The 26192-nt window shown below is 39.9% G+C and overlaps 1 protein-coding gene across 2 annotated transcripts in view; it reads right to left on the reverse strand.

Moving 5' to 3' along the window:
- Positions 1-1018: 1018 nt before the first annotated feature.
- Positions 1019-26192, reverse strand: part of USP22 (ubiquitin specific peptidase 22) — a 100017-nt gene continuing 74843 nt past the window's right edge. For both annotated transcript variants that reach the window (XM_086759582.1, XM_086759581.1), the window contains 8 exons: positions 21020-21167; positions 13987-14092; positions 12162-12320; positions 9861-9987; positions 7376-7467; positions 5842-5904; positions 3791-3940; positions 1019-1930 (listed from right to left, as the gene is read on the reverse strand). In XM_086759582.1, coding sequence (XP_086615708.1) covers positions 1888-1930; positions 3791-3940; positions 5842-5904; positions 7376-7467; positions 9861-9987; positions 12162-12320; positions 13987-14092; positions 21020-21167 — 888 coding nt within the window. In that variant the 3' untranslated portion in view covers positions 1019-1887. The remainder of the gene's footprint in view (positions 1931-3790; positions 3941-5841; positions 5905-7375; positions 7468-9860; positions 9988-12161; positions 12321-13986; positions 14093-21019; positions 21168-26192) is intronic.

Consider the following 26192-nt stretch of genomic DNA (forward strand, 5'->3'; position numbering starts at 1 on the left):
GTCCTTCTTCCTTCTCCGTCACAAGCTGTCGCAGAAATCTCTTGACATACAAAACTGCCCGGTACTCTTCCAGTTTATGGACAACTCAGATGCAATTCCACTGTCCTTTTGTTCAGCTGCTTTTCTAAGATGCTCATTTTACAAACAAACAAACTCGCCTCCCTTACTCTACTCCTATTTCTTGTTTGGCAGATCGCTGCCCACCTGTCTCAGGCAGGTTACACGCCGGAACTCATTTCCAGAGCACCCAATCTAAAAGGTTCGACCCACGGTGTCTTTAACCACGCTGGTAGCGCCGAAGAGCGCTGGAGCTGGAGACACGTGCAGAGCTTAATGACCTTTTTGCTGCGGCTCTCACCCGCTGTACGCAGTGCTAACTCACACACAGCTCGCTACAGGCTCCATGAGGAAGGGAGAACAAAGCTATTTTTGCTCTTTGCAGCTCTGTGCTCTCAACGGTTTCTCTCACAGGCTCCAAGCTGCAATTCAATCCACAGCCCAGCCTCCCGAGAGCAAGGTACAGCACCCGAGCCGTTACTGCTGGCACCTCGACGAGCCGAGCTGCTGTTAAAAACAGGGATGGAGCGGGAGAAAAGGAGCAAAACCGCATTTGCGACAAAGCAAGAGCAAGCTGGTGCACCAAGTGCTGCAAGCTAAGGACACCGATACGCGGGCTGCGATTCCGCAAGGAGAGTACGTGAGGAGTTAATGCATGTGGGAGGATACAAGGAACCAGTACCAGCCCAGCACATACCAGGAAAATGTGTTGTTTACTTAAAAACCGAGTGCACTGCAGAAGCGCTCAATAGCGGCGGATCCATCGCTCAACGCTGCCCCCAGCAGCAACCGCTTCTAACAGATGGTACATTTTTCAACAGCGAGGTTCTTTCAAGTGTCGTATGTACGCCTTTGGAAGGCAGCAGGGGAAAAAACAAACCAAAACCAGCAACAACAAAACAAGCAGTTTTGAGAAATTCAAACTTATTCACGGGATTTAAAAAAAGAACCAAGACCACTCTTACAGTATAAACACACCAATTCATTCATTTTTACTGATGGTTGCATTTATGAATTTCATTCTTGTGAAAAAAAAAAAAGGAATAAAAGGAAAAAAATTAAGAAAATAGCTATTTATAGAAAACAAAACAAAAAAGGGCTCAAACAGAAAAGACTCTGTGCTGGCGCTTTTGATGAGCAGTCCGATGGCATGAAACGTTACCTGTGCACGCAGGCATGCTTGAAAGCCTCTGAGTGCTGCAGCTTCAGTTCCACAATCCAGGATTTCTTTTACGGTTGTTGAAAAGAAAAAGAGCCTAATAGTTTCATACTGTATTTATTTAATAACTAAAATTCACAAATAAAAAGATACTTGCAAAGTCCTTTAGTTGTGTCATCCCCTCCTCCTCCACTCTACTGCTTTCAGACCCATATGCATAAAAAATGGGCTTGGATTTGTAAGTTTAACTGTTATATGATTGGTCGTTGGAGCTGAAGCACCAAATGGAGAAGATGCTTTATGGAGATGAGGGTAGAACCCTTTGCCTTCCCACACACATTTTTGGAGGAACACAGGAGATGTACCAGTGCCCGGACTCCTCTGCTCCAGTTTCCCCCACCCAGAACATTCCTTTCAATTTCTATTTCCTCTGGTAAGTGACTGACTGTAGCCTCATTTTGCCCCCTTTCTGTCCTCGTGGGACTGCAAACGCGCCGGACATTGTTCGTTCCTTACTCCGCCAGGCTTTGAGTCAGTGTCAAGTAGGTCCTGTTACAGCTCAGTGCTAGTAGTTTTTATTGGGTCTTTTCATTTCAGGTAGGTTTGTGTGTCAATTCAGAAGGCTTGCTTGTTTTCGTCCTTGTTTATATCTGACAAGCTGCTGGATAAGGCTATTCATACTCCAGGAACTGTTTGTGATAGAACAGCAAATATCTGCAAGAAAGCAGAGGTACAGTTTCAGCTTCCTGCTACGCGCTGGAGCAGGTTAGTATTTCCACTGATGCAATCATAAAAAATGAGGACCATTAATTCTGTTTTTCTTTTCAATCTGAAGCGATTGCAGGGACATGCCAGCTCCCTGCAGTAACCATGGATGAGAAGGATGGACGCCAGCTGAAATAATTTTACCAACAACTGAGGAAACTGAACAGTTGTACATCAGTCAGCCCTTCTTGTTGTACAATCCACTTAGAACCTGAAAGCTCCGGAAGATGGGACCATGTTGGTGCCCAGACAGGCAGCATCACACTATCACAACACAAAATACAACAGAGGTGCTTTAACATGCAACTGTTGCTTTAGAGTCGCGTTACTGAAGCATCAGGCACTTAGGATTATTGGAAACTGTCTGCCATTCACTATAACAGGATAAAAAAAAACAAACCAAAAACAACAACAAAAATATACAAAAAACCAAGCATGTGGGTAAAAACTCATGTGGCCCAATCAAACCCAACTCAAACATCTAATGTCTCCATCTGTACTCAAAACTGGTGTTTTAATAGGATTAAATTCTTTCTATCCTTAATTACTTTAAGCGTACTGCTACATAACGAAGCTCAGCCCTCAAGCAGTTACACGTCAGCGGGAACTGGACTCTACACGCCGCACGCTGACAGGGTCACTGCGTGACTCTCTTCAAAGCACCTTTGCGACTTTCCAATTATTATCATTCCATCTCACGCCCTATGCAGCCTCCCTTACATAATGCAGATCTACTTAGTGTCAGCCTTTATCTGAGCCAGGGAAAACAGCTCAGAGCTCAAACCAGCCTTTAATGAGACGGACCGACAGCAGTTGCGTCGCACATCCTCTTCTCCTTGCCTGTGGCAGTTTCTCCCACAGACATCCCCCACCTGAGGGCCAGAGCTAGCCATTTACTGAAGAAAAACAAACTAATTTTTCTGCTGAGTTCAAAGCAGAAGTTACCTTGACAAATCATTTAACACTAAAATTCAGATATTATAAGACAGATTTTTTTTAACTTCCTGGTTGAAGTTAAAAAAAAAAAAAGAAAAATGGGAAAATCTGTTAAAAAAAATACAAACTGAACATCTGTGCCTGCAGCAATCAATGGAAACATCAGGAATAATTAAAACAAGAACAATACAGGTTTATCTTTCCATAGCTGAAAATGCAAAATGAAAACTTCAGATTTTAAGTTGCCTTCTTGAAACATATACCCGTCCCCGATGCTTCCCTCAGAACACCAAGATGCTTCCCTGGCCAACTATCACTCTGCACTTCCCATACTTGTCTAACACAAATATCTGAAGTCATCATGTAACTCTGAAACCCATTTAAAGCCACTTGCTAAGAGACAGCTCGTGTTCTGTACCTGCCACCCATACAGCCTTGCCACTCTGGTTCACAGTACTTTCTTCACAGCTTTCCTTCAAATCCTTTACACTCACAGTAATTCAAAGGTCCTGCAGACAAAGGCTGGATTGTGTCATGGAGGTAAATCCTGGAACACCCCTGCTCCTACACGGGACATCAGATCACTTCAGTTTTCAAAGTCTCTTCTGTCAGCGAGCAAGAATTTGGACACAAGCACCAGTTACGGACACTGCAGAGTCAGCTAACGTCCCTCACCCTTCCTCTCTTCTTCCTCCCACAAATCCAGCATTACAAAGCAACATTCTGAAGCACTGATACATGCACAGAGACATCAGGTATGCAAAGAGAGAAATTAAGTCTTCTCGATGATGAAAGGGGCTTTTAACTCGAAGTAAGGAAAACCCAACAAAGGCTGAAGTTTCCCTTCCTTTCCCCTTTCCAGCTCACACTTACCCTTCGCTGTCTAGCACGTCCTTAATGCTAGCCTTGGTGATAATGGCATCATCACACTTGAACCACTGGTCCTTGTGCTGCCGGATGAAGCTGGTATAGTGCCCACTCTCCAAGGTTCCCTGGTGATTAACTACTGCAAACAAGGAGTACCTGGTGCAGAAAAGAGTTAATAAGTGGATCAAAAGGGGAAAAACAACTAATATTTTTAGACAGGTAGGGGCTGGTGTTCATAAATATGTATAACAATAGTAAGGGATCTGATCCATCAGTAAAACATCAGCTCTTAACGTTAAAGGGGGAGGGGGTATCCTTGCCCAGGGAAAAGATCCACATTTTTCTTTTCCTGTCCTGCTATTCCTGCAACACTCCAGTCTGATGACAGTCACCAGCTCTACCAACACTGGCAACCAAAGACTTTTCTTCCAAAACAGATCAGTATTGATGCATTCCTGAAGAGTGCCTTCTATTTCCCTCAATTAGTTACTGCAGTGAACCTGAAAAATGTGTTTGGGGTGTGGGGAAGGAGATAATCTTAAGTATAGCTAATCTTAAATATTTCCAGTGATAAACTGCCATAGCGATTAACTGTCCTTAATCTGGAAAGGCTGTACCTATTTTAAAGTACTCAATATATTCAGCCTCCACTTCTGGCTTTCAGATGCTGCTGTGCATTTGCCTGCTAGCCTGAAAACTAGCAGACGTACTTCTGTTCCAAAGAAAGATACTGATATAGACAGATCAAGTTGCTTTAAACATTTTTTTTTTTCTGTTCTTAAAGAGAAGATGACTGAAGACCTTGGCTCTTTTGTTCTAAGGTAAGAAGTTTCCAGTCTTAAATATACTTGTGGTTCTTATTCAAATCTTCTTCGCTCTAATGCTTTCTTAAAATGCTGTCCTCAAACTGGGATATAAACACAGCTGCACAGTGGTAAAATAATCTCTCCAATCTCACTTGATATTGTGCTATTTACGTTCAAAATTAACAGAGCTCTTTTGACTCGGTCATATGGCAACAAGGCACCTATTCAGCCGACAGTCTACAGAGCCACTGGTTTATAAAGTCCCCCTCTTGCTAGTGGCGTCCTATAATCCAACCAGGATGGACACCACTCTCTAATCCCAGGAGGATTCCAAGATTGCCCCAGCTCTTTACTGGCACCCAGCTTACTAGGCAGCGCAGATGTCTCTGCTCTCATTACCTTGTCCTCTTGCTAACAACTTCTGCAGCTGAAGTCATGTGCAAAGCTCAACAGGGATCAGTTGTGTTTGCTTTCAGATCTTTGCTACCACCATTAAAACACCACACATCTAATGGATCCATTGCTACAGGACCACACGTAACACCTCTCTGGTGTCTGTATGACAACTGCACTAAGACCTGCTTAGCTGGTTTGTAAATTTATCTGTTGTGTGATTCCAGTTTCTTAATAAAACTTCTAGTGCCAAATGAAGCTCCTTGAAGAATTTAAATACACAATATCAGCACATGACAGTACAACCAAACTTGTAAGCTTATTAAAGAAAAAGCTGAAGTTTGTGTGACATCTCTATTCCCACAAAGCTATGGATATGGGTTTCAATTACACTCTTTAATGTTCTTGAGCAGGTCCCGTGCCAGCCTGTCACTTATTCTGACTGGAATCAACATCTGACCTAGAGACCCCAGAATTACTGGAGTCATCTACTTGGAGCTTTGAGTGTCAGTGTTCTATAAACTTTCTTTTGGTTCTCTGGAACTCCTTTTGTTATTGCAACAGAAACAGGATTATTTAAAGGAAACACCCATCCCTTTAATACCGTAACTACAGCTTTTAAATTTGCTCATAGACCGACTGCTGGGGTTATCACCCTCAGATCTGAAAGCCAGCTGCCAGAAAACCACGAAAGGGTGGGCAAGCGTATTGAATGAAGCTTTGGTTTGCAACGGTTCAGACTTACTGTGCTGTCAAACACAGTAAGGCACTTCGCTCTGCAGGATACACAGCAGACTGTATCTCCCAGAAGCCAACTACCTTTCTTCCACAATAGGAGTCACGGAATGTACCACTTACTTATTATCATTGTTTAGACTATCCGTCGGCTGCTGGTACTGCCCGTTCATTCTGCTCTCTTTACTGCAACACACACACACAAAAATCCAGTCACTTAAAGCTTCCCAAACTGAGGAAAGAGGTTTTACACGACGCAGCCTGTTTGCCAAATCCAGGTCCTTATTCGAAAGCACAATGCTTCGCAGCAGAGAAGGCTGCTGATTAGGATGCTAAAGATGCTTTATTTGTTCTCACAGCAACGCTACATAAGAAATACCATTTCTCTTCCCGGTCAAGGCTTCAGTGCTGCAAACACAGATCTATTTACGTCAAATGTCCTATCCAAAAAGCTTAAAAACAGGTTAAGAAAAGATTTGTATTTTAAACCTGAAAAAATATCTAATTACATCAATCCTTTATCCTGTGACAGGTCAATCATCCTGGCTCTGACTTGTAAATTCATTTTGTGTTTTGACAGCAGCAATAGGATTATGCTGTTGATTTCATAGCCGATGAAATTCAGATTACTGAGTTATGCCTGCTGATTATCCCATCTATATTCCATTATGCTTGATACCTTTCAGCAGCAGAGCCTGTTCTATCCAGGGAGAATTCACCAGAGGAACAGGGAAGTATCAAAATCTCCAGAAGATACTGGAACAAACCATGTATTCTTAATATTAACACTATTTAACAGAGCCTGAGGGCTCTACTTTCTCTCCTGGCAGAAGCACCTACTTCTCTCCAGGGGAGGAGTGGGAGCTTGGAATTTCTAGTAAAATTTTAGCATCAAACAGAGCGTCTGTGTTAAGAGATACCATGTTTTGGGGCTTTCTGCATTTCTTCAGATATAAATTAAATCTGAATATCCTCTTTTCTATTTGAATGGAACACTTGACAAGTACTCGTTAACTGAGCTGATTAAATTTCTTTCATAAAGGTATATTTATATAAATGTTACGTCTTTCACAAACCTAGGAGGCGGCAGAAGTCTTACTGTTTCTGTTTACACACCAATTAGAAATGTCTATTTTAATCTGCACTATGTTTTTTCTTCTTGCAGCACTCTCTAAACAGAAGTTGAAGGTATAAAACAAAAAACCCCTCAGATTTGCATGTGTGGAGTAACAAAGAGGAAGGATTTTTATAACTCCAGAAATACTAGCTTAGGCATTAGGTTATGTCTAGTCTGACTAATTACACAAGACGACCAGCGGGTGGGCACTCAGGTGATGGGACCAAAGCAGAGATCTGAAGGCACGATGGATCTGAGTCTATAAATTTAACATGCAACCAGAAACATAACACACATTAATAAAAAAAAATTTAAATCAATTTTTAAATATAAAGCCTTTTCTGGCACACAAAACTCAATAGTTTATCTAAAAATTAGTTTAGAAAAGAGTATTTCAAGGAGAAGCTCACAGCCAAAGCATCATTATACATACTGTTCTATAACCTTGAGTCAAGGATGTTCCATGTTTCATGATGCACATGTATGAACTGGTAAATAGTTCTGTCCAGGTTTTTGAGGGATTTTGAACTTGGTACACACCTGGAAGCCATGAATGGCGTCATGTCCAGCTCCAGCGGAAACGAGACATACGTAGTGATCTTTCGCCTCAGTTTGGCTGAGTGTTCAAACCGCTGGAGACAAAGTGGAAGAATTTTTTTTTTTTTCTTTAGAGAAAGGCTAAGTTTTCTGTCTTTTATAAATACAGTAAGCTTAAGAACAATAACATGAAATCATATTAGCAGTCAGTATCCAGGAACATCCCCAGATTTTTTCTACCAACTACCTGGGCTGGGAACCCCTGGGTAAATGCTACCACATTGCTACTACGAAAATAAACCACAACTTATGGGGGAAAACTACAGTATTCATTTGATTGTTCCACCTTAATACCTATATATACAAACTAATTCCCAACTGGTATTAAGAAAAAAATATATTATACAGAGCACATATAACCTTTACCCAAACCAGTGTTCATTTGTACTGAGCGCTATTCAAATGCATTTCTGCTGCCTACTCTAGCACACAAAACTGGTGAGGCTGAGAGCTTGCCATCAGACTCACACACTTAATCCACCCATCCAATCATCTCAAGTGACAGGAGTTAAACCTACACAGGAATATCAATGCAAATGAAAGCAAAAACGGAAAATGATCACAAAAAAGCTTTGTCCCTCCGCCAAACGCCGCCTGCAATACCCACCATCGTCTCCTCATCTTCTCCATTGAACATTAAATGGAAACAGGAACAAATACCAGAAAGAGATGAATGAGTTTCTATTTAAAGGCAGCTTCTCTCCCTATTTCTCAGAAATTCTGCTCTATTTACACTTGAAGTTAATTATTTTCCAATTGTGGTGCCATAACAATTCCCTAGCAACAGATCCAAACGTGAAAAGCTGAGACTTCTGTAATTCTTCTCTTTCGTGTTCCTTTTTTGCTTTAACACATGATATGAAATTTGCAGGGACAGGACAACACAGTCACTTAGCATAAGTAATTTATTTAAAAAAAAAAATCTTCAATCATTCTGAATAGCACAAATTCTGAGTGTAGAAAAGGGGTTGAGCACACCCACACTGCCTTGTCCAAAGAGCAGAATCACCTAGGCATATCTTGCCAACTACTCTACAATGATAAATTAAAAATAAAATAAAAAACACCTCCAGAACTCCCCCCAAAAGCTAAACAGCCAGCTAAGCACTCCTGAAACCTCAAGTCACTCATGCAAGAATGCTCTTCAGGAAGCCCACAAACAGCCAAAGAACACAGGAAGGGTGCTCGTCTCTATTCCAGCCAGGCTAATAGCTTTGGCCATTCGCACTGCGTATCATCTTGGGTAATTCTCAAGATGCAACTGAAAATTTGCTGGGATATATATACACATCTGAAAGTATGTTTGTCCCAAATAGTCTGAAAAAACCTGTAAATTACCGAAGAGGCAATTCTTTCCACCTCTAACACATTTTTCCAGTAGAAAGCAGAATCAATCTTTTCTCGTGAACACAGACCCTCCTATGGCATTGCGTTTTCATGCCAAGGCCTCTGCACTTCATTAACAAGATTTTGTACAAGCCAGATTTTGAAAATAAATTTCAAATTGCTGCTACACTGGATATGGCATTGCTAGGTAATGTAACAATTCCAAACTACAATAGTTTCTTGAATACAGTCCGTAACTTGCTCAGGGAGAGCATGACAGTACAGTTACACAGATTATTAGATTATATTGAAACACTGGTCATGGTAAGAGCTGAGGCCAGTGATCATCATTTGCTGCCTAGCAATGAGAGGACCCTGTCATTCTGTCCCAGGAGACACTCAAGTCTTCAGGCCTGCATCTGAAAAGTGCAAGCAGATCAAAGATGCAGTTAAATTCCTATGGTGGCTGCTTCTGCAAAGGCTTGTGGCATCACTTTTCAAGGACCCTTTGCCTCTTGACAGAGAATGACCTTCATCTTCCGCGACAGCTGCCTACTTTGCACCACAGTCATACTCTTTATATTTAAGATGACATAAATTATACAGGACTAAACTATCTGAAGGCATCAACTATGACATTATCTCCCATCATTGCATCTGACAATCTAGACTGGAAATATTGAAAACTGCATCACAGTTGGGAAGATGCACAAAGCCTTCTCCATTATAACCAATAACTTTTTCACGCTTTTCCTTCAACACAGAGTTCCTACGTGGCATTCTTCCAGCAAAGTGTAACCATGCAGAATGAGTAAGTGTTACTGGAGATTGGTTTCTACGCTGGTTCAGGAATTGTGCTAGCCTTCCATTTGGTTTGCAGATTCTGATTTTTTAGGTTCCCACAGGCATAGTGCAAAGCTACATTATAGATATTATAATACTATCTTATAGGAAACCTAGCTAGGGATGCAAGCTGTTCTTTATATTAATTTATAGAATAAAAGATTACTCAGTGAAAGCCAGAAGATGTGTCCAGGAATTTAGCTCATCCTCTCAGGGAGGAACACACGTCCCCTGCTCTGTCTGCTCCCTGTCAACTTACTTTGAGATGAAAACAGGCCACAATGGGTAACTTCTTCATAGTGAGTTGTTTGGTAGATTCCTGGTAGCTATGGCAACCACTACATTTGATTTTGGCACTGCTTCCTAGATGTTCTGGCCTTGTAAACCTGAAAAAAATATTAAAAAGCAAAGGGATGCACAAAACGATCAGATAATTTTCCACACATGCAGAAAACACTTATTTTCTTTTACTTGTAGGTCACTGGTACCACAAGAGACAGAGTTCATGGCTTTTAAGTGCCACTCTGAAAAAAACCAACACCTATAATAAAGTGCTATGGTTCAGATATCCAAATCTGACATCTATCATTGCTCTGCTTGGGAACATTGCACTGAAATGCATCAGTGTCTGAGAAAGGAGCTACATGTTAGTTCATCTCCTACAACAGGACAGCTCATTTTCATACAGAAAACTAAGATCTTTTGTTTTCAAAACAAAAAACATCGATACAGAAGTTCCAAAGCAAGATAACACAACTTCTGTGCTCGGCTGAAAGCTATCTGCAGGACACTCTTCTAGCTTGTAGCCCTCCAGGGCTGGGATCAAAGCTCTGAGATGGAAAGGGCTGCAAACACGAAGTTTTTCTCAAAATACAGATATCTTCCAAGAAAACCCGAGTGTTGAAAACTAGAAAAATACCTTTCAAAATTTTCAGACAAAACTGCTCAAGAGACCTATAGGAAGAGATCATTACAGAACAGGGAACTGCTTGGAGAAAATATCCCACCTCTGTGTTCTCACAACACACTAAAACAAAGTGTATCTCACTTTTTCAGAAACTGTCAGCGCAGAAAAGGCTAGGAGGATGGACTGCTGAGTCTTTTCCTCCAAATTTAGCCTTCCACAAGGTAAATAAATCATCTCCCCAGAGGCTGCTTGACAAGTAGGATTTTTGAGATGCAATATTTTGAAATGCAATTGAAATTTCACATTAACACACACACTAAGCGTGTGAGGGCAACATGGCATCAGCTCATCAACCACCCTACCCTACCCTGCCCCATTCTGTTTATGGCCAACGCAACCTCCAGCATTAAATGATCATCACAGCCTCCTGGGTCTCGCCTCTTCTTTGTCTGATTAACAAGATTTCCTTTACATAGCCTACGTACCAGCATTTTCTGGTTTTAGGTTGTTTTTTTTTCTTTTTTTTTTCCTTCCTTCTCTCAAGTCTGTAAAAAGGCTTATAAATGTGTTATTGTTGTTAAGACTGCCTACATCTTTCTGTTTTTTGTTACATCCCTGCTCAATCTGTCCTTCTTCAAGCCAACGTCAAGTTGCACGGCCCACACTGGTTGACATGAAGTCACACACCTTCCCTGTTTGAATCTAATATTGAAGCTGCTTGCTAATTTTGAGGTCAAAACCTAGACCCATCCTCTTTAGGCATTAGAGCTCAACTTCTTTCCAAAGTCCATACTCTTTGGTGTTATCTTTGAACCTGGATGTTTTCCCTTCCCTAGCATCATGTCTCTCTGATTCCACTAATGCCCATGCTGAAGAAAATCACCGAGATTCAACCAGTTTTGCCTCTCGATGCATTCCTGCATCAGCAGTTTCTCATTTGTACTAATTCCCTTGTTTTCTTAAAATGATTGATCTTAAAATTATGAAGAAGGTTAGAAATCAGATGTCAGAGGCTATGAATTTTTATTTCAGGAGGATTAGCTTTGCCCCAGGCTGCAAGTAACCTCTTCCTCAGACAAATATCTTCAACAAATATCTGCATTTGCCATACGAGAATGACTTTCAGATCTGCTAAAAAAATCCAAGTTAACTATATATGAAGCCTGTTACCTGTTTCCAAGACGCAAAAGTTTAATTCTTAATGCCATCCCTGCAACTAAGCTGGCAGTAGCTGACTCTCAGCTCTGCTGAGAGTAAAACCAGATTCATGCTTGATGTTATAATTCAGACAAATATTAAATGCATTGTGAATGCTTTTTATGTGCTTGCTTAGCCAATGCAACCAAGAACATGGAGACAAGACACTAGTGGTGTCAATCTGTAAAACCACATTGCCTGGCAGCGGCCAAATTTTCTTTTTGCATCATATGGCAACTGTGTTTGATTGTTTATTGTTAGGCATACTGTTGCTTTGAGTCTTCTTTGCCATCTCGCTTTCTCTTATGGAAAAACCTAAAATGTGTATAAAAACACTGTTCGGGCAAAACACCATGACAAAGCATCACTCACTTCCATTGTTCAGCGCCACCTGGGGAACAGAACGAAGCCAAATTCTTTTTACCCCGCCAAAACTGTACTTGTCTCATTTCATACCTTCGCAAGCAGTCTGTGAGAGTGGTGGTGCCCGATACATGGCTTTCCCCATTTACGACACTGCCATCACCCCCCGGACTCAGCGGCCAGAACGGGGTGGAGGAGCCTGGCAAATCCAAACTGATGTCCCAAAATGGGTCTATCGTCGTGGAAACGCCACTGTGAGAAAGAAAGCAGTATAATACTTGTTTAAAGGAAGTAAAATTAACAGTCTCTCTCACTTTAGGATGCACACCAGATACTTTTAAGAACTATGGGATCTACATCACCCCTAGAGGGCACTCAAAGATGACAAAATATAGTTGGCTCCAGAGAGTTTTCCCACAACTGATTGTTCTTCTGAATATTTAAAAGTCGTATGTTTTAGGAAATACACGGGCTGTACTAAATGCAAAATATATGCATTTAATACATTCTCCCACTCACTGGAGCTCTGCGACTTAAAGTGAACAAGCAGGGTTACTCAGAGATGGTACTGGCCATGCTGCTGACCAGTATAAACCAGCTAACATCTACGATGACAGCTATATGCAATCCAACTAGTTCAGAAGCCTGGCTCTCTCGTCAAGACGTGGAAGATGGTGCTTAAGACTACTTAGATAAAAGAGAGTGCCAAATACTTTTGCTATACAGTAGTGCACTGAATTAAGCTTTGCAGTTCATATTAGAATCTCCTACGGCATTTGGAATTTGAGAGGCCAAAGAATAACTGCATCAAGACGTAGTGTATGTTCTCGATCAGATTTCTCTACAAGACAGCTGAAGATAAGCCAACAGCTAGACCATGGAAAAGGCCTCTCAAAATTTTAACTTGTATTGACTCAAAGCTTGTCTTCCAGTGCTTACATTTTTTTAAGAGAACTCCAGAACTTCAGGTGTCTAAGCTCCTAGTTTGGAAGTATTTTCTGTTTGTACTCATTATGCTTATTTTTTGAGTTCTCTCTCCCTCTAAAACTACCATCTTTCACTCAGCAATCTCATCAAGCCTAAAATATTCTGCCTTTTTTCCAGCTTTATTTGTGCAGAAGTTGTCTATTTTCAAAAGAAAATTAATCTTGCTAAAGTTTCATCAATGCTCGTAACATATCAAGCTTTTCATTATGATATAAGGTTCTGTTGCTTTACCAGGCAAATAACAACATTTCATGTTTTCCTTACAGTAAATCTTCTGCAAATCTCTCCAGGAAACCGAGAATAAAAGCAGATTCAAACAAGCACAGCACAACAGCCCATCTGCAGGACAGTGTGCGTAATTATAAAGAATGCAAGACAGAACAAAAAACAAGAACACTGACTTCTGCACTATGGCAACATCAAATATCTTGAAAGAGACGTCAACTTGCTCCAGTACACAGAGCAGAACTACAAACACATTTTTCCTTACTCTTGTAAAACATTCACTCGCTGGTACCCGAGATTACATTAGTATCAGCCTCTTTGAAACCTCTCCTGATGATAGATGAGGCTCCTAACTGAAGGAAACTATTGTTGCATATCAGAATTTTCTTCAAATCTGGTGGCAATTACATACTTTCAAAACCAAAGAGATCTTGGAAGTCTGTTCCTCATGAGCTTGGAAAAGAACAACCTTTTACAGACTAGTAAAAAGTTTATGTGGTACTTTCCAAGTAGCTTTTTTGGTACGTTTCGATATACGACAGTTAACTAGTAACTGACTGCATTTCGCTGATGCTGTATTTAAACAGTTCTTGTCTTGCTGGAATTTTGCTGGCATTTTATTGGCATTCAAAAAAAAGATTCTGTACACTGTTGCACTGAAGGGTGTACGGATTCACAGAGTGCAGAATGAAAAAAAATTACTTACTGGCAGACTTGACAGGTAACGTCAGACTGCAGTCCGCCTGTGAAGATTTGGTCTATGATGCAGTTACAGTGGTTGGGGTTGTTGGCCTTCTTCCCATTATCATCACCTGGAGGAATGCAAACAAACTCAGAAGTCAAAAACCCTCCTAGGGAACAGTGGTTTGTCTTGGGTTGTGTCTCCAGTAACTCTTTATGATGCAAATTTATAAACGTACTGCAAGTTCACATAGACGACACAGAATCCTGAAAATTACGCACTAAAGAAAAACAAGGAAACAAGAAGAAGAAGAGAACTTGTCTGAAGATAAGCTGTCTGAAGAAGAGAAGTCCTAGCAAAATATAATCAGAAGACGACTAAATGCAGTTAACTCCTGTAGAAGTGAAGCTTTAAGCCACATCAGCTGCCAGCCAAGCCCTTTTTCAGGGTACAGCCCTGCATCCCTTTAGAGAGATCTGCTTTACACTCTCTGGTGTAAAGATCAGTCCCTACGATGAAGGACTTGCCAAGGTGGTTCATGAAAAAGACCATTTAAACTTCACTTAGAAGGCCACTGTGCAACATCTGTATCTGAACAAATGGCCAGCTCTTTACCACAGAAGCACTAATTTCTGCTTTGGCAGAGTATTCAACAGCACATGACTTCCTAAATGAACACTGAGGAGAAATGTCCGTGGACGCCACTTTTCAATTCTATCCCAGTCAACTTCTGAGAGTAGCGTGAGGGGAGGAAGTTTGTTAAGATCCATTAATGTCCAGCCTGCTGTCTGCATCCTGTCCTTTTTCAACATAAACATGTATCTTCTGGTGAATTTTTTACCAGTAAGAAAATGAAAGATGTCCTTATCTGAAGTGGGAAGGTAAGTGCTGTGTCTTCCTCCAGCTTCCTCAGAAACATGGCAATCCTCTAAGTTCCCAAGGGGCACACAATGAACCCATACCCAACTTCTGGACATTATAAGCTGTCGTTGCGGTTCTCAGGAGCACAGCAATTAATTTTTATGATCTGAGTGCTGAGATTAGGCCAATTCAGCTTTCTTAGACTAACCAGAGCATTAAACCACCAAAATTTCTTGGCACAGTTCTCAGCTTTACAGCATACTACTTCCATTCCCCATAGGTGAACTAGGAGTGATAAACTTTCTGATTTCCAAGACTGTTTGCTTATTTCCTTGGGTAGGACAGAAACCATTGGTTTTGCTTTGTAAACGGAGATGCATGTACAAACTTTTTCACAGCGCTGGCTAATTATGTCATAAAGTACATCTTAAGATGTCTTCCAATCTCCTAGTACAGAAATTGCTAAGACAGAATCAAGTTTTGCCAGATTTCCTAGTATCTTTAACTTACTAGGAAGCATTTGAGTTTCAGAAATTAAATACTAAGATGGTGACTCCTCAGATCAGGAGTAAAAAAAAAAAATTAATTTCTAGTCAAGCATGTCAGAAAATCACCTAAAGAAACAAAAAGAATAGAGCAAAACCTCACCACTTTTTCTTGTGTCTAAGGTGCTCCAGCTGGAGTCTTCTTGCAGCAGAAAAGAATAAGTTGGGTTTTTTTTTTTTTTTCCAATTAAGTTTTAGAAGTTTGTTGGAAAACATTAAGCAAACTGACAAAGGTCCCACCTAATACTAAGTGTGGAAAAGCAGACAGAGGTGATACCTACTAAGCTGCTGTGGGCCACTTCAGTAAATCAGATCCTAAATGCCTCTGAAAAGCTCTCACTCAGCTGCCTAATTTAGAAACTTTTGTTTGAATTGTCAATAAAAGCGTATTATTTCCTTAAAATGGTTCTTAAACAAAATGCACTAAAATTAGATTTCAAACGTACAAAGTTCAAGCTGGGGGTTATCAGACCCAGTCGTAGGCATTTCTTGATGGGAATTTCAGCTAAACCTTACTGAACTTCAGATTTTATTTTTTTTTTTTAAGATTTCAATTACGCTAAGCTAATGAATAGAGCACACAGTATAGAGACTGCACAAGGCATTCTTCACCTTTACAAAAAGATCACTTATAAGCTTGAAAGACTACACGTGGATTTAAAAAAAAGAAAATTCAATGAGTTCTATCCTTGTTTTTAAAAATCCACTTTTGCTTTTTAAGGAAACAACATGCAACTGTCACACCCCTGTAATCTCACCAGTTGAAACAGCATCTCCCCCCGTTTTGAGGAGGTCAGAAGCAGGGAAATAGTGTCTGGACATTTTCACTGGCCCACAGGTAGCATCCCTGTTGGACACTTTTAGCAGGCAGCCACCTCCGCCTACGGAGAGAATGAATGCTCCCTTTTCAATTACACAAGTCAATTAGGATCAGTGACAAGAGGGTCTCCAAAGAATATCCTGCGAGCTTGTTCCCAGCAAAACAGAAGGGCATTACCCACTCAACATTATTTCCCATGACATTTGGTTGGAGAGGAGGAGAAAAAAAAAAAAAAAAGCAAGCTTCCCACCTACTCACACTTGTCAATATGGAACAGATGCTGAGAGGAGGTATATTGTGCAGCTGAGAGCTAGAAGCTACTAGATTGTTGTGCCGGAGTTAAGGTTGCCTTCAACATTTTTATCTTACAAAGTAGGTTTCGGTTTTATACATTTTTTTTTTTGTTTTAAAGCTGGTCATGATTCCTATCAGGGAAAACAGCAGCTTCTTGTAAGAGATTGGTCAGCACAAGACCAACACTCAACTTGAAAATATATCCATGTACATACACCAATGTAATGATGTGAATGGCAGAAAATTGAATTTAAAAGTTTGGATTCGAATTAAATGCAACTCTTAAAAAAAAAAACCACACAGAAGTTAGTACTGTGTCTGTGCAATAACTAAGCATATTAACTTGTGTTCAAATATATATGCGTTTAATATACTACTAAAGGTAAATCATATGTAACAACTCTAAGAACAGCTATAGATTACTTTCTGACATTGCTTTTGGTTTTGAAATAGATTACTTTTTAACATTGCGCTTAGTTTTTAAATAAAGTTTTGCCTAGAACTTCCATTACCTATTTTAAATTAGAAAAAAAGAATTTTTATACTGCCAGATTTTAAAAGGGGAATTTATCAAAACAAGACATTAACGTTGACTTTTCTGCTTTACTTTGGCCCCCAGTGCTCTGAATACACGCTTGCTATTCTTTATGACAAAGCAGCATACACAAATTCATATGGATCACAGCAGATGACAAGTTCCACACGCATATGCTTTATCCCTTCCTAAGAATATCATGCAGAATTCAGAGCAGGAGAGTATTTTACTCCCAAATCTCTCCTCACCGTCATGGGAGTCTGCAGAATTAGAACCCTGAATTTCATCCAGAGCACTCATAATTAAGATGTATCTGTCATGTTGACTAAAAGCTGACCTAATGCTTTACAGACTGGGCAGGAATAACCATCATTTTCATTCCTCTAACAAATGAGGAGCCCTGAAACTCCTGAAGGATTCCACACAAAGAATGGGGTACGCTTTCACTTGTTCTTCACAGAAGAGTCTAAGAACATGTGCAAGAACCAGCAGATCAGTGCCTGATCATTTTCAGCATCTTCTATAACCCAAACCTATTCAGAAACTAAAAACCAAAGTTGTCATGCATTTTTAAAAAAACCCAAAGTCAATACATGGTAAAGTCCAGGTGAATGGTTTGACTTTAACACACAAAAGGTGGCCATGACCTAAACAGCAAGGCTGTTACAGCATTACTCTGGTGAAGAAGCCAGTATCCGATGTAGAGCAAGATGTGAACCTCATTTGGAAGCTGTTGTGGTGAGGAGGCCCACAAATGCAAACTACAATGACTCTGCAGAACTGAGCGCCATCAAAACAGCAAGAGAGACCAGAACAGCACAACACGCAGGTACAACTTCAAATGTCAGTTATAGCACGGAAAAATAATGCAGATTCAAGAAAGCTCTTGTTTTTTTCAGTCGCAGTACGCATTTAAGGATAGGCCTTGTGCACGCTTTGGGTGAATGGTAGAGAATGAGGAGTAATTAATGGCTTAGCACTTTTTCCGTGATGATAGGCAAGACAGATTCGATCCCTTTCACTCAGAAACATTTCCTACGACTCCAGCAGCACAGAGGAGCCCTGTTAAGTGTTCAGAATATGCCCTGCACAGATGTCACAGCTCAATTAGCACAAAGAGCTATCACCCCCCGAGACGGGATTTACATGGGTGATCATACAGGTATCCTGGGCTTCCAAAATGTCACAGATGTCACTAAACCAAAGTATATATTCAACCAGCATTTAAAAAAAACCCAACCAACCAACCAAAAAACCAACCAAAAAAACCTCCCCAAAACCACACAAAGAGCTGGGCCAGCCCATATACAAATCTCAGGGCAGTCAATTTTATGCATTGTAGGATGCAGTATTACGAAACTTATCTTTAAATGCATGTCAAAATCGTATATTTTTCCTAATTTAGGCAATGACATATATCGATAACGAGCCTTCAGAGATTTCTCTGACTTGCATCTGACTTTCTCTGACGCTTCCTAGAAAGTTGAGTAAATGGAATGGAAAGGAATAAATTACTAATGTAAGCCAAACAAGTCTCACTGTATATTTATACAGATCTCAGTGTAAGGAAGATTTTCATTTACATTGATGCCTGAAGCCCTGGTGATTGTGAATAATGTCCAAAAGTTAGGACCTTTAGACAAAATTTTCCCCACGACTTTATTTTACTTCACAATGTGTTAATTGTAGAACCTGATTACTACTGACTGGAAGCTTTAAAAGCTTTTTTAATTCAGTAAAATAAATATTTAATATTGGCAGGGAAGGCATTATTTGCTTACTGTAGCTTTAGAATATATTCTCACTATTAGTAATAATATTTTTACATATGTATACTTCACGTGTGTGTGTGTGTGTGCATAGGTAAGTATGTAAGTGGGAAAACCTTCTCATCACATAGCAAACCAGTTCATTCCAAAAGTGGTTTATCATGGCCGTACCTGAAATTCCGGTTTAGATGAACTGGTTTGGTTCCCACACAACTGCTCAACCGCTTCTTTTAAATTACCTTGATGTGGTATAGATAATTTACTGTAGTTTACGAAAAGTCTATTTTTCAGAAACAGAAGTTTAAAAACCTCAGTGTACAGATGTCAACGCCTTCCCACTGGCAGCACTGTGACAGCTTAGCTATGTGCATGCAAGTAGCCCAGATTTAAGGATATCCATTAAATAACGGAATTCCAATCCTTGTATTGACTGTAAATGGTAACTCTGCCTCAACCCCAAACAGCTCAGTGCTAAAGGTGCAAAAAGCCCTAATTCAATTCAAACTGGACGAAACCATTATGAAACTTGACACCGATTCAGAAGTCCATGTTTTCAGTACATCTGCGCTATCCCATCAGCAGTAAAATAATCCACACACATGCTCATGCTATTTTCAAAGAATGTCTACTAAATCATTTTTTCAGAGTTTCAGGACAGATCAGTTTCATTTTCATTCAAGGTCAAAAAGGTCAAATGGAGCCAAGAAAAAATAAACTGTTGAGAAAGCTTGATTTTGTTGGTAATTGCAGAAAATACATCAGATAGATTCTTCATTTAAACCCAAATCACATTTGGGGAAAGAAAAGGAAAAAAAAAATTTTTTTTTAGATTCTTTATGCGTTTGGAAAGGTTTTTCTAGATTCTTTATAAGTTTGGAAAGAGTGCAGGGACTATCACTTTTGCAAGTTTTTTTTGTTTACAATTCTGAGAAGAAAATAGTACTTCTTCATGAACGGATCGGAATGTATAGAAGAAATACAAACACTATTTTATATCAAAGATGATGAAGAAGCTTCAAGATTTGTAAGACCAGTGGTTCCAAAACTTTCCAGGAACCAAGAAGCATTTCTGTTTGCAGCTGAGTTTATTCAGTGCTAAGAAGGGAGAGGTCAGTATTTGGGCAGACTCTGTGCCCTACAGTACAGCACCTCAACACCAGTGTCATTAGGCTGATTGCATTTCAGTTGGTGACTGTCAAATCACAGCTATTAATGATTACAAAAGAACTGTTCTGTGTACTCCTATCCTTAGAAGTACTCTTTTTGGAGAAGACTCTTTTGGAGGACACCTATTATGAATGTGAACAAGCACATTTGCTGCCATGTAAGACTATCTCAAAGATAAAAGCAAGACTTCAGAATGTTTCCAAGAAGCAGCAGCAGCCTTCCCTTTGAAAGCCCTCTGATAAGCCAAAAAACCTAACCTCTAAGTGCCTTTTCTAAGAGCACTAGAGGAAAATTGAGTGCTTTAAAGCTTATTTTTAGTCACTAAGGATTTTTTGCTTGTTTTGCTAGTACCAAGCCTGCTATTTTTCCCTTACAAGAACAGCAAAGATTTCTTTAAGTTAATCAAGTTAGATCAAACATTGGCAGACTGGGTAATTTTCAGTTCTGATTTAGTTCAGTTAACTTACATGAAACACATAATTTCTTATGATCTTACCAAATAAATTCAAGACTTGGATACTTCATTTCTAAAAGCATGTCACTGAATATTCTTACTGTATTGTACAATTATGTATTTTTATATACAGACCAATAAAACAAGATACCAAAAACAAACACTAATTTTTCTTATTCACATTTCTTTAAGCAACTAAGCATCATAAAAAAGTAGAATAATATTTAATCAGAAGAGCCATAGGCTCCCCTATGTTATTTTCATCAGTCCCATGACATACTGAGTAAGAGTTTTAACTACCTCAAGTATAAATAGAATTAAAACGGCAATATAAAAGAAAAGACAGTGACTCACAACCACTAAGAGGATAATATGATGGTGATTCAAGTCAACGTACAGGCTTGTCTACTTCTAACTCTAGGTAATTTTTGACAGCGGGAATGGTTTACTTACTTACTTATAAATATCTTTTCGTTTAAGTCTATCAAACATTTTAAAAATGAATTTGCTAAGACTGCTGTACTGGAAGACTACACTTGATTAAAGAAGAGACTCTTCCACCTCCTTTTGATCCAATATTCCTTGTTGACTGAAACTCAGTAGAAGCCTTACCTTTGCAGTGTCTGTGTAGCACATCTAATGCAGCAATGAGGAACTCGTGTGCATCTTGTTGCTCGTACCCTGCTAAATGCCGTGCATGAGTCCATACCAGGTGCAATAACCTATATGGAATGTGAGGAGATCGGTGCCCAGAGTAAAACTGCTCAAAGCAAAGAAAAGGACATGACTGTTAACACGTTACACAGCCTCAGTGCATTTAATTATTAAAAACTTAAAATGAGTGCAATTAGTCAAATAAATTTAAACCATTTTATTCTAATGGCGTTAATAATACAGAGAGACAGCTTTTTATCACAGACTACTGAAGAAGTGAGCTCAGAACTGAGCACCTTAATCTTCTTCCTTGAATTTTCCTCATTTTGTGATGGATTAGTCTAAAATTAAAAAAAAAAAAAAAAAAAAAAAAGGGAGAGGAGGGGAAACAACAATCAGATTCCTTACTGATAACACTAGCTTTTATTAAAATAGCCTGGAGGTGGCAGGGGGGAATTCCTACACTTGCAAGAGATCAGCAATTTCATTCAAATTACATGCCTCGAAAAATCAGGGCAAACACTGACAACAACAATATTAGATGCCAACTGCCATCCAGCCCCTGAACCAAGCCATGGAAGCTCTCTGCATCCAGTGGCTGCGCGCAGTCCTAGATTATGGAAAAATTTACCAGCAGGATGGCAGCCTCATGCAAGTACTGGCCTTCCGTTGTACAGCTGTAACAGCACAAGGCTTTAGAAACAACTTTATCCAGCGGAGCTGTGCGCAGAGCTGAACACAGCGCTTCATTCACCTGTCCACAGTCAGCCGCCCGTTACCGCTCCTGCGGGGTGTCCCGGGCCCGGACCAGCTCCTGCGTCTGCCTCTTAATCTGCTTCGGTCAAAATCTGATGAGCTGGCTACAGCAGCGACTGAAATTGCCCCAGGTGATTTTGCCAGAAGCATATTAGAGAGTGCACGGACAAATTATTCAGTCAGCGAAACGGTGATGTGAAACACCGCTGCCGAGCGGTGACACACAGCTAGAGAGGTAAGTCAGCGCAGAAGAGGATGACAGATAACTGCCTACAGAAATTCATGCCAGTTTTGTTTTGGTTTGGTTTGTTTTGTTTTTTTTTTTTTATTATTTTTAAACAAAAACCAGTCAGGTTCCATTTTAAAAAAAAAAACAAAAAAAAAAAAAAACAAAAACCAAACATGAACCCCTTATAATAAGGCTCTGCGTTTCCACAGGTCAAGGTTCAGCTCCTTCCTTTCCCCACTTCATTTCCATAGAATCATAGAAGGGTTTGGGTTGGAAGGGACCTTCAAAGCCCATCTAGTCCAACCCCCTGCAAGGAGCAGGGACATCCCCTACTAGATCAAGTTGCTCAGAGCCTCATCCAAGTGCTACTGTATTTCCTTGCAAAGAAATGTCTTTATGCAAGCTCCACCTTTTCCAAACAGGAAGACAGACCTCTGCAGCCAAACACCACCAAATGCTTCTATAAATAAGAAGATCAATAGTTAACTCCGATGCCAACAGGAATGACACCGAGGGACTGGAGCAGTAGTATGGTAATTGAAATCTGCTGACGCAGCTGCTGCTCAACATAATTCAGGGAACTGCAGCAATAAAACTTCGCGGTTCTGTCACTCCTTACAATTAGTCCCAGAGCTCTCTGGTCATTTTAACCAACAGCACTCTCCATAATTACTCCGCTGCAGACACTAGAGCTGCCAGCAGATTTTACATTCTCTGGTGCTTCATTAGGATTACAAGAATCTAACAAGAGGCTTTATCAAATTATTAGCTATTATCACACAGAAACTAGAAACACACCTAGTAAGAATGCTGCTGAATAAACGTCACGGTGAGGGAAAGCCTCACTATTTTAATAAATCAAAAATGAAACAAAAGAACCTGAGCATATTCAATGGCAATATTTTAACTGGAATGTATAAAACATCCATCCCATCTGTCATTTCCTTCTTGCCGCGAAGAGCAGCCTATCAGAGCTGTTCCAACCCACAAAAATGAAAAAAGTCCATGTAAAGTCTTATTCAATCACTATTATACAAACCTTTAATTGAAGTGTGTATATAGAAATAATCATATATTTGCAAGTCACTTTTAAAATACTTTAATGACACGATTCTTCCAAGCATAATTTAAAACATTTTTTTTTGTTTAAATTTGTTTTCAATTCAGTAGTATCAGTTGTTTATACTGGAAAGAACTGGTTCAAGCAATTGAAAATGCTTGGTAATAAACTGTTTAATTGCTGTTCCAGGGGAAAAAAAAAAAAAAAAGAAAAGAAAAAAACAAACTAGGATTCAAAGCCTCCATTCTTACACAAAACCCAAGTAACAGTAACTTTATTTTTTTGCATTTAGAAGACTTGCTCTTGGATTCTAAAAGGCAGAATCTATAGGGGGTTTAGAGGATTCTAGGCTTTGCATTTTGCATTATTGTTACCAAAAATATACAGACACTAGTCAAGTTAAAAAAACCCCAAACCCCACACCAAACAAAACCCACCACCACATACATCTGTACTTCTTTCTCCTCCTCCTGCCAAAAGCAGATGCACGGAAGTTTCCCAGCTACGTGAACAGATACATTTGATCTATCCTGCATATGGATCAACTAAAAAGTCTCCAAGCTTTGTAATCAAGAATTCATTGGCATAAATCCTGTCCCAGGCTCCAGTCCGATTTGAGAAGCTAAAACCTCCTCTTAGAAATTGATTCTCAATTATCCTTAAACATTCTGAAAATCTACAACGGACAAAGGGAATGGTTAACACGTGTGCCTCTCAGAATAGAAGAACACCTACAGGAGGTTTCCCGAAGAGCTATGATTCCAACAGTCAGAAAAATCCTTTTGCTTGCATGCTCTCTGTATGTTCTATAGTTATTTCAGAGAAAATATTTTATTAAATCAGCACAAACTCTGTATTTTCCATTACAAAATGCAAGGCCCCTGTCTACGTGAAGAGCCTTAACTACTTTTTCTCCCTTGCACCTTTGTCGCAACTTATTTCATACACCAGCCAGTTCAACTGTGTACCGTCTTAAGGTATCAAAGCCATAAATCATCTCATTCTTCTCCCTTTTTGTCCTCACTTCTCAACTCTCCACGCAGTTGTGCTGTGCACTTTGATAGGCTCGTGAGGATGAGTAATGACAGGAATAAAGGTGGCTTTGTTCTTTGCATCCCTGAGCGGATGCGCTGCATTCTGCTCTGCTCCCAGGTATTCTCGCCATTCCAGTCACAGAGTACACGGAGATCCAGTCCCGCTAAATCCTACCATCCTGAATGGCCATTCTGCAACGGATTTAGATAAACCTTAGGGTGTGGACCATCCTGATATTAATTTTCATTGGTGAAGCAAAACTAAAACACAAATAGCAGTAGGTAAGAAGTATTGCACAAACCCTTTCAGCCAAACGGCTCAATGAACGGATTCTGGGCTCTATCTTCCCTCCATCCAGTTTCACCACTATCTGTTATTCCCAAATCCTTTTCTTACGCAGTGTAATTCATATCATGATTCTACTGAGAAACAGGTTTCAAGTAGCATGACTGAGAATGTTAACTGATGCAGTCAGGTATTTTTAAAGCAGAGATTCAATGTTGGGCACATTCACAAGAAAAGCTACCAGGAGAAAAAAAACCTCAATTCTGAGAACCATCCAACACTCATTATTCACCGTCAACCTACTTCAAGGTAGAAGAACCTGGTAGCTTCCCAATTATCACAGAGAAATCACACAACCTATGTAACTAAATTATCTTAAACAAAGAAGAGACAAGTATTTCCTGTTTAAGAAGCAAAACTTGCCTATTTATGTATAGTAAGTTCCATTTAATGTTCAAAACAGTCTCTTTTTCTCCTGGAGTTCTTGCTGGCAGCGTTCACCTGATCCCCTGGCATTCCATTTGCCTAAGATCACACCTTCAGAAAAGAAGGGTGGAGGGGAGATGAAGTTAACCCTTAACCTGACCATTTGTCACTGGGTAAAATGCCTATATCAGTTAATCCTGGTGGGAAAGCGACGTAAAAACAAGACAGAACCCGAACCAAAGTTTCCCCGGTAATTCAATTACAAAGGAATTCTTAACCATATCACCGAAATCTCTGCTGGTTAGCCTTCCCTCATTCAGACCTCATCTCTGCAATGACAGCTCAGGAATCTTCATCATAACCACTGCAGACAGCCGGGACAGGAAAGATAACCAGTCTGCTCCAAAAATGCAAGATTTTGGTTTTAATTCTGAATGTAGAGAAATTAAAACCCACTGGGAAACAGAATTTTACAATGAGTGCTGACAGAGCTATAAACACAACATGGTATTTACTGCTTCCCAGTTAAAATACATGGAGTTGGTTACAGACACTACAGTGTGACTTGTGGAGGACTCAGCTCTAGTTTTATTTCAAGCTGGTTGAGTCACTTTTTCTTGTCCTCCCACAGCACTTTGCTGCGATATTTCAACGTGAAATAAGGACAGAGACTGCTGTACTGCTGTCTTCCCAGTCTGGTATCACAGACACGGCTCTTCCCTCATTCACAGACCCTCACGTCGCAGAACATTAATTATCAGAACTAATGCAAGCATAGGCATGGATTTTGATTGGGGAAAATGAAGGCTGAGATTCCCAAAGTTGTGTGTGAAATTAAACTTGATTACAGTTGAAACTAATGCAAATGCTGTATTTAAGCTCCATTTTGGGTAAGTCTGTTCTTTGTTAGATGCTTGTACATAGTCTAGCAAAAGGCATCCTAGGCCATCAACCGGGCTCCACAAACAAAAATGGAAATAAAAATCATTACCTACAGTCCTGATCTTTCCTCCAGCCCCTCAATCTGTAATGCAATACTCTTTTCCCCTTTCCCAAGGGATTTTTTAAAAAATGGATGTGTGTAAACAGAATGTGGTGATATTCATCAGAATGAGACTTCATACCACAACTTGATGAAAGGATATCAAGATTATAATAGTATCTTTTTTTTTTAATAAACAAATAGGTTTCTATATTAACAGTATACAGAAACTGGTATTTCTATACCATGACTGATTTTTTTTATGTAGGCAGAGTGATATTTCCCCATTTAACTACACATCTGGTTTCAATAATCCTGCAGCTGCTACCTACTGGTATGCCTGCCTTTTGTTTTTACC

Source organism: Chlamydotis macqueenii, chromosome 15, assembly GCF_036417535.1.
Source record: "Chlamydotis macqueenii isolate bChlMac1 chromosome 15, bChlMac1.mat, whole genome shotgun sequence".
NCBI lineage: Eukaryota > Metazoa > Chordata > Aves > Otidiformes > Otididae > Chlamydotis > Chlamydotis macqueenii.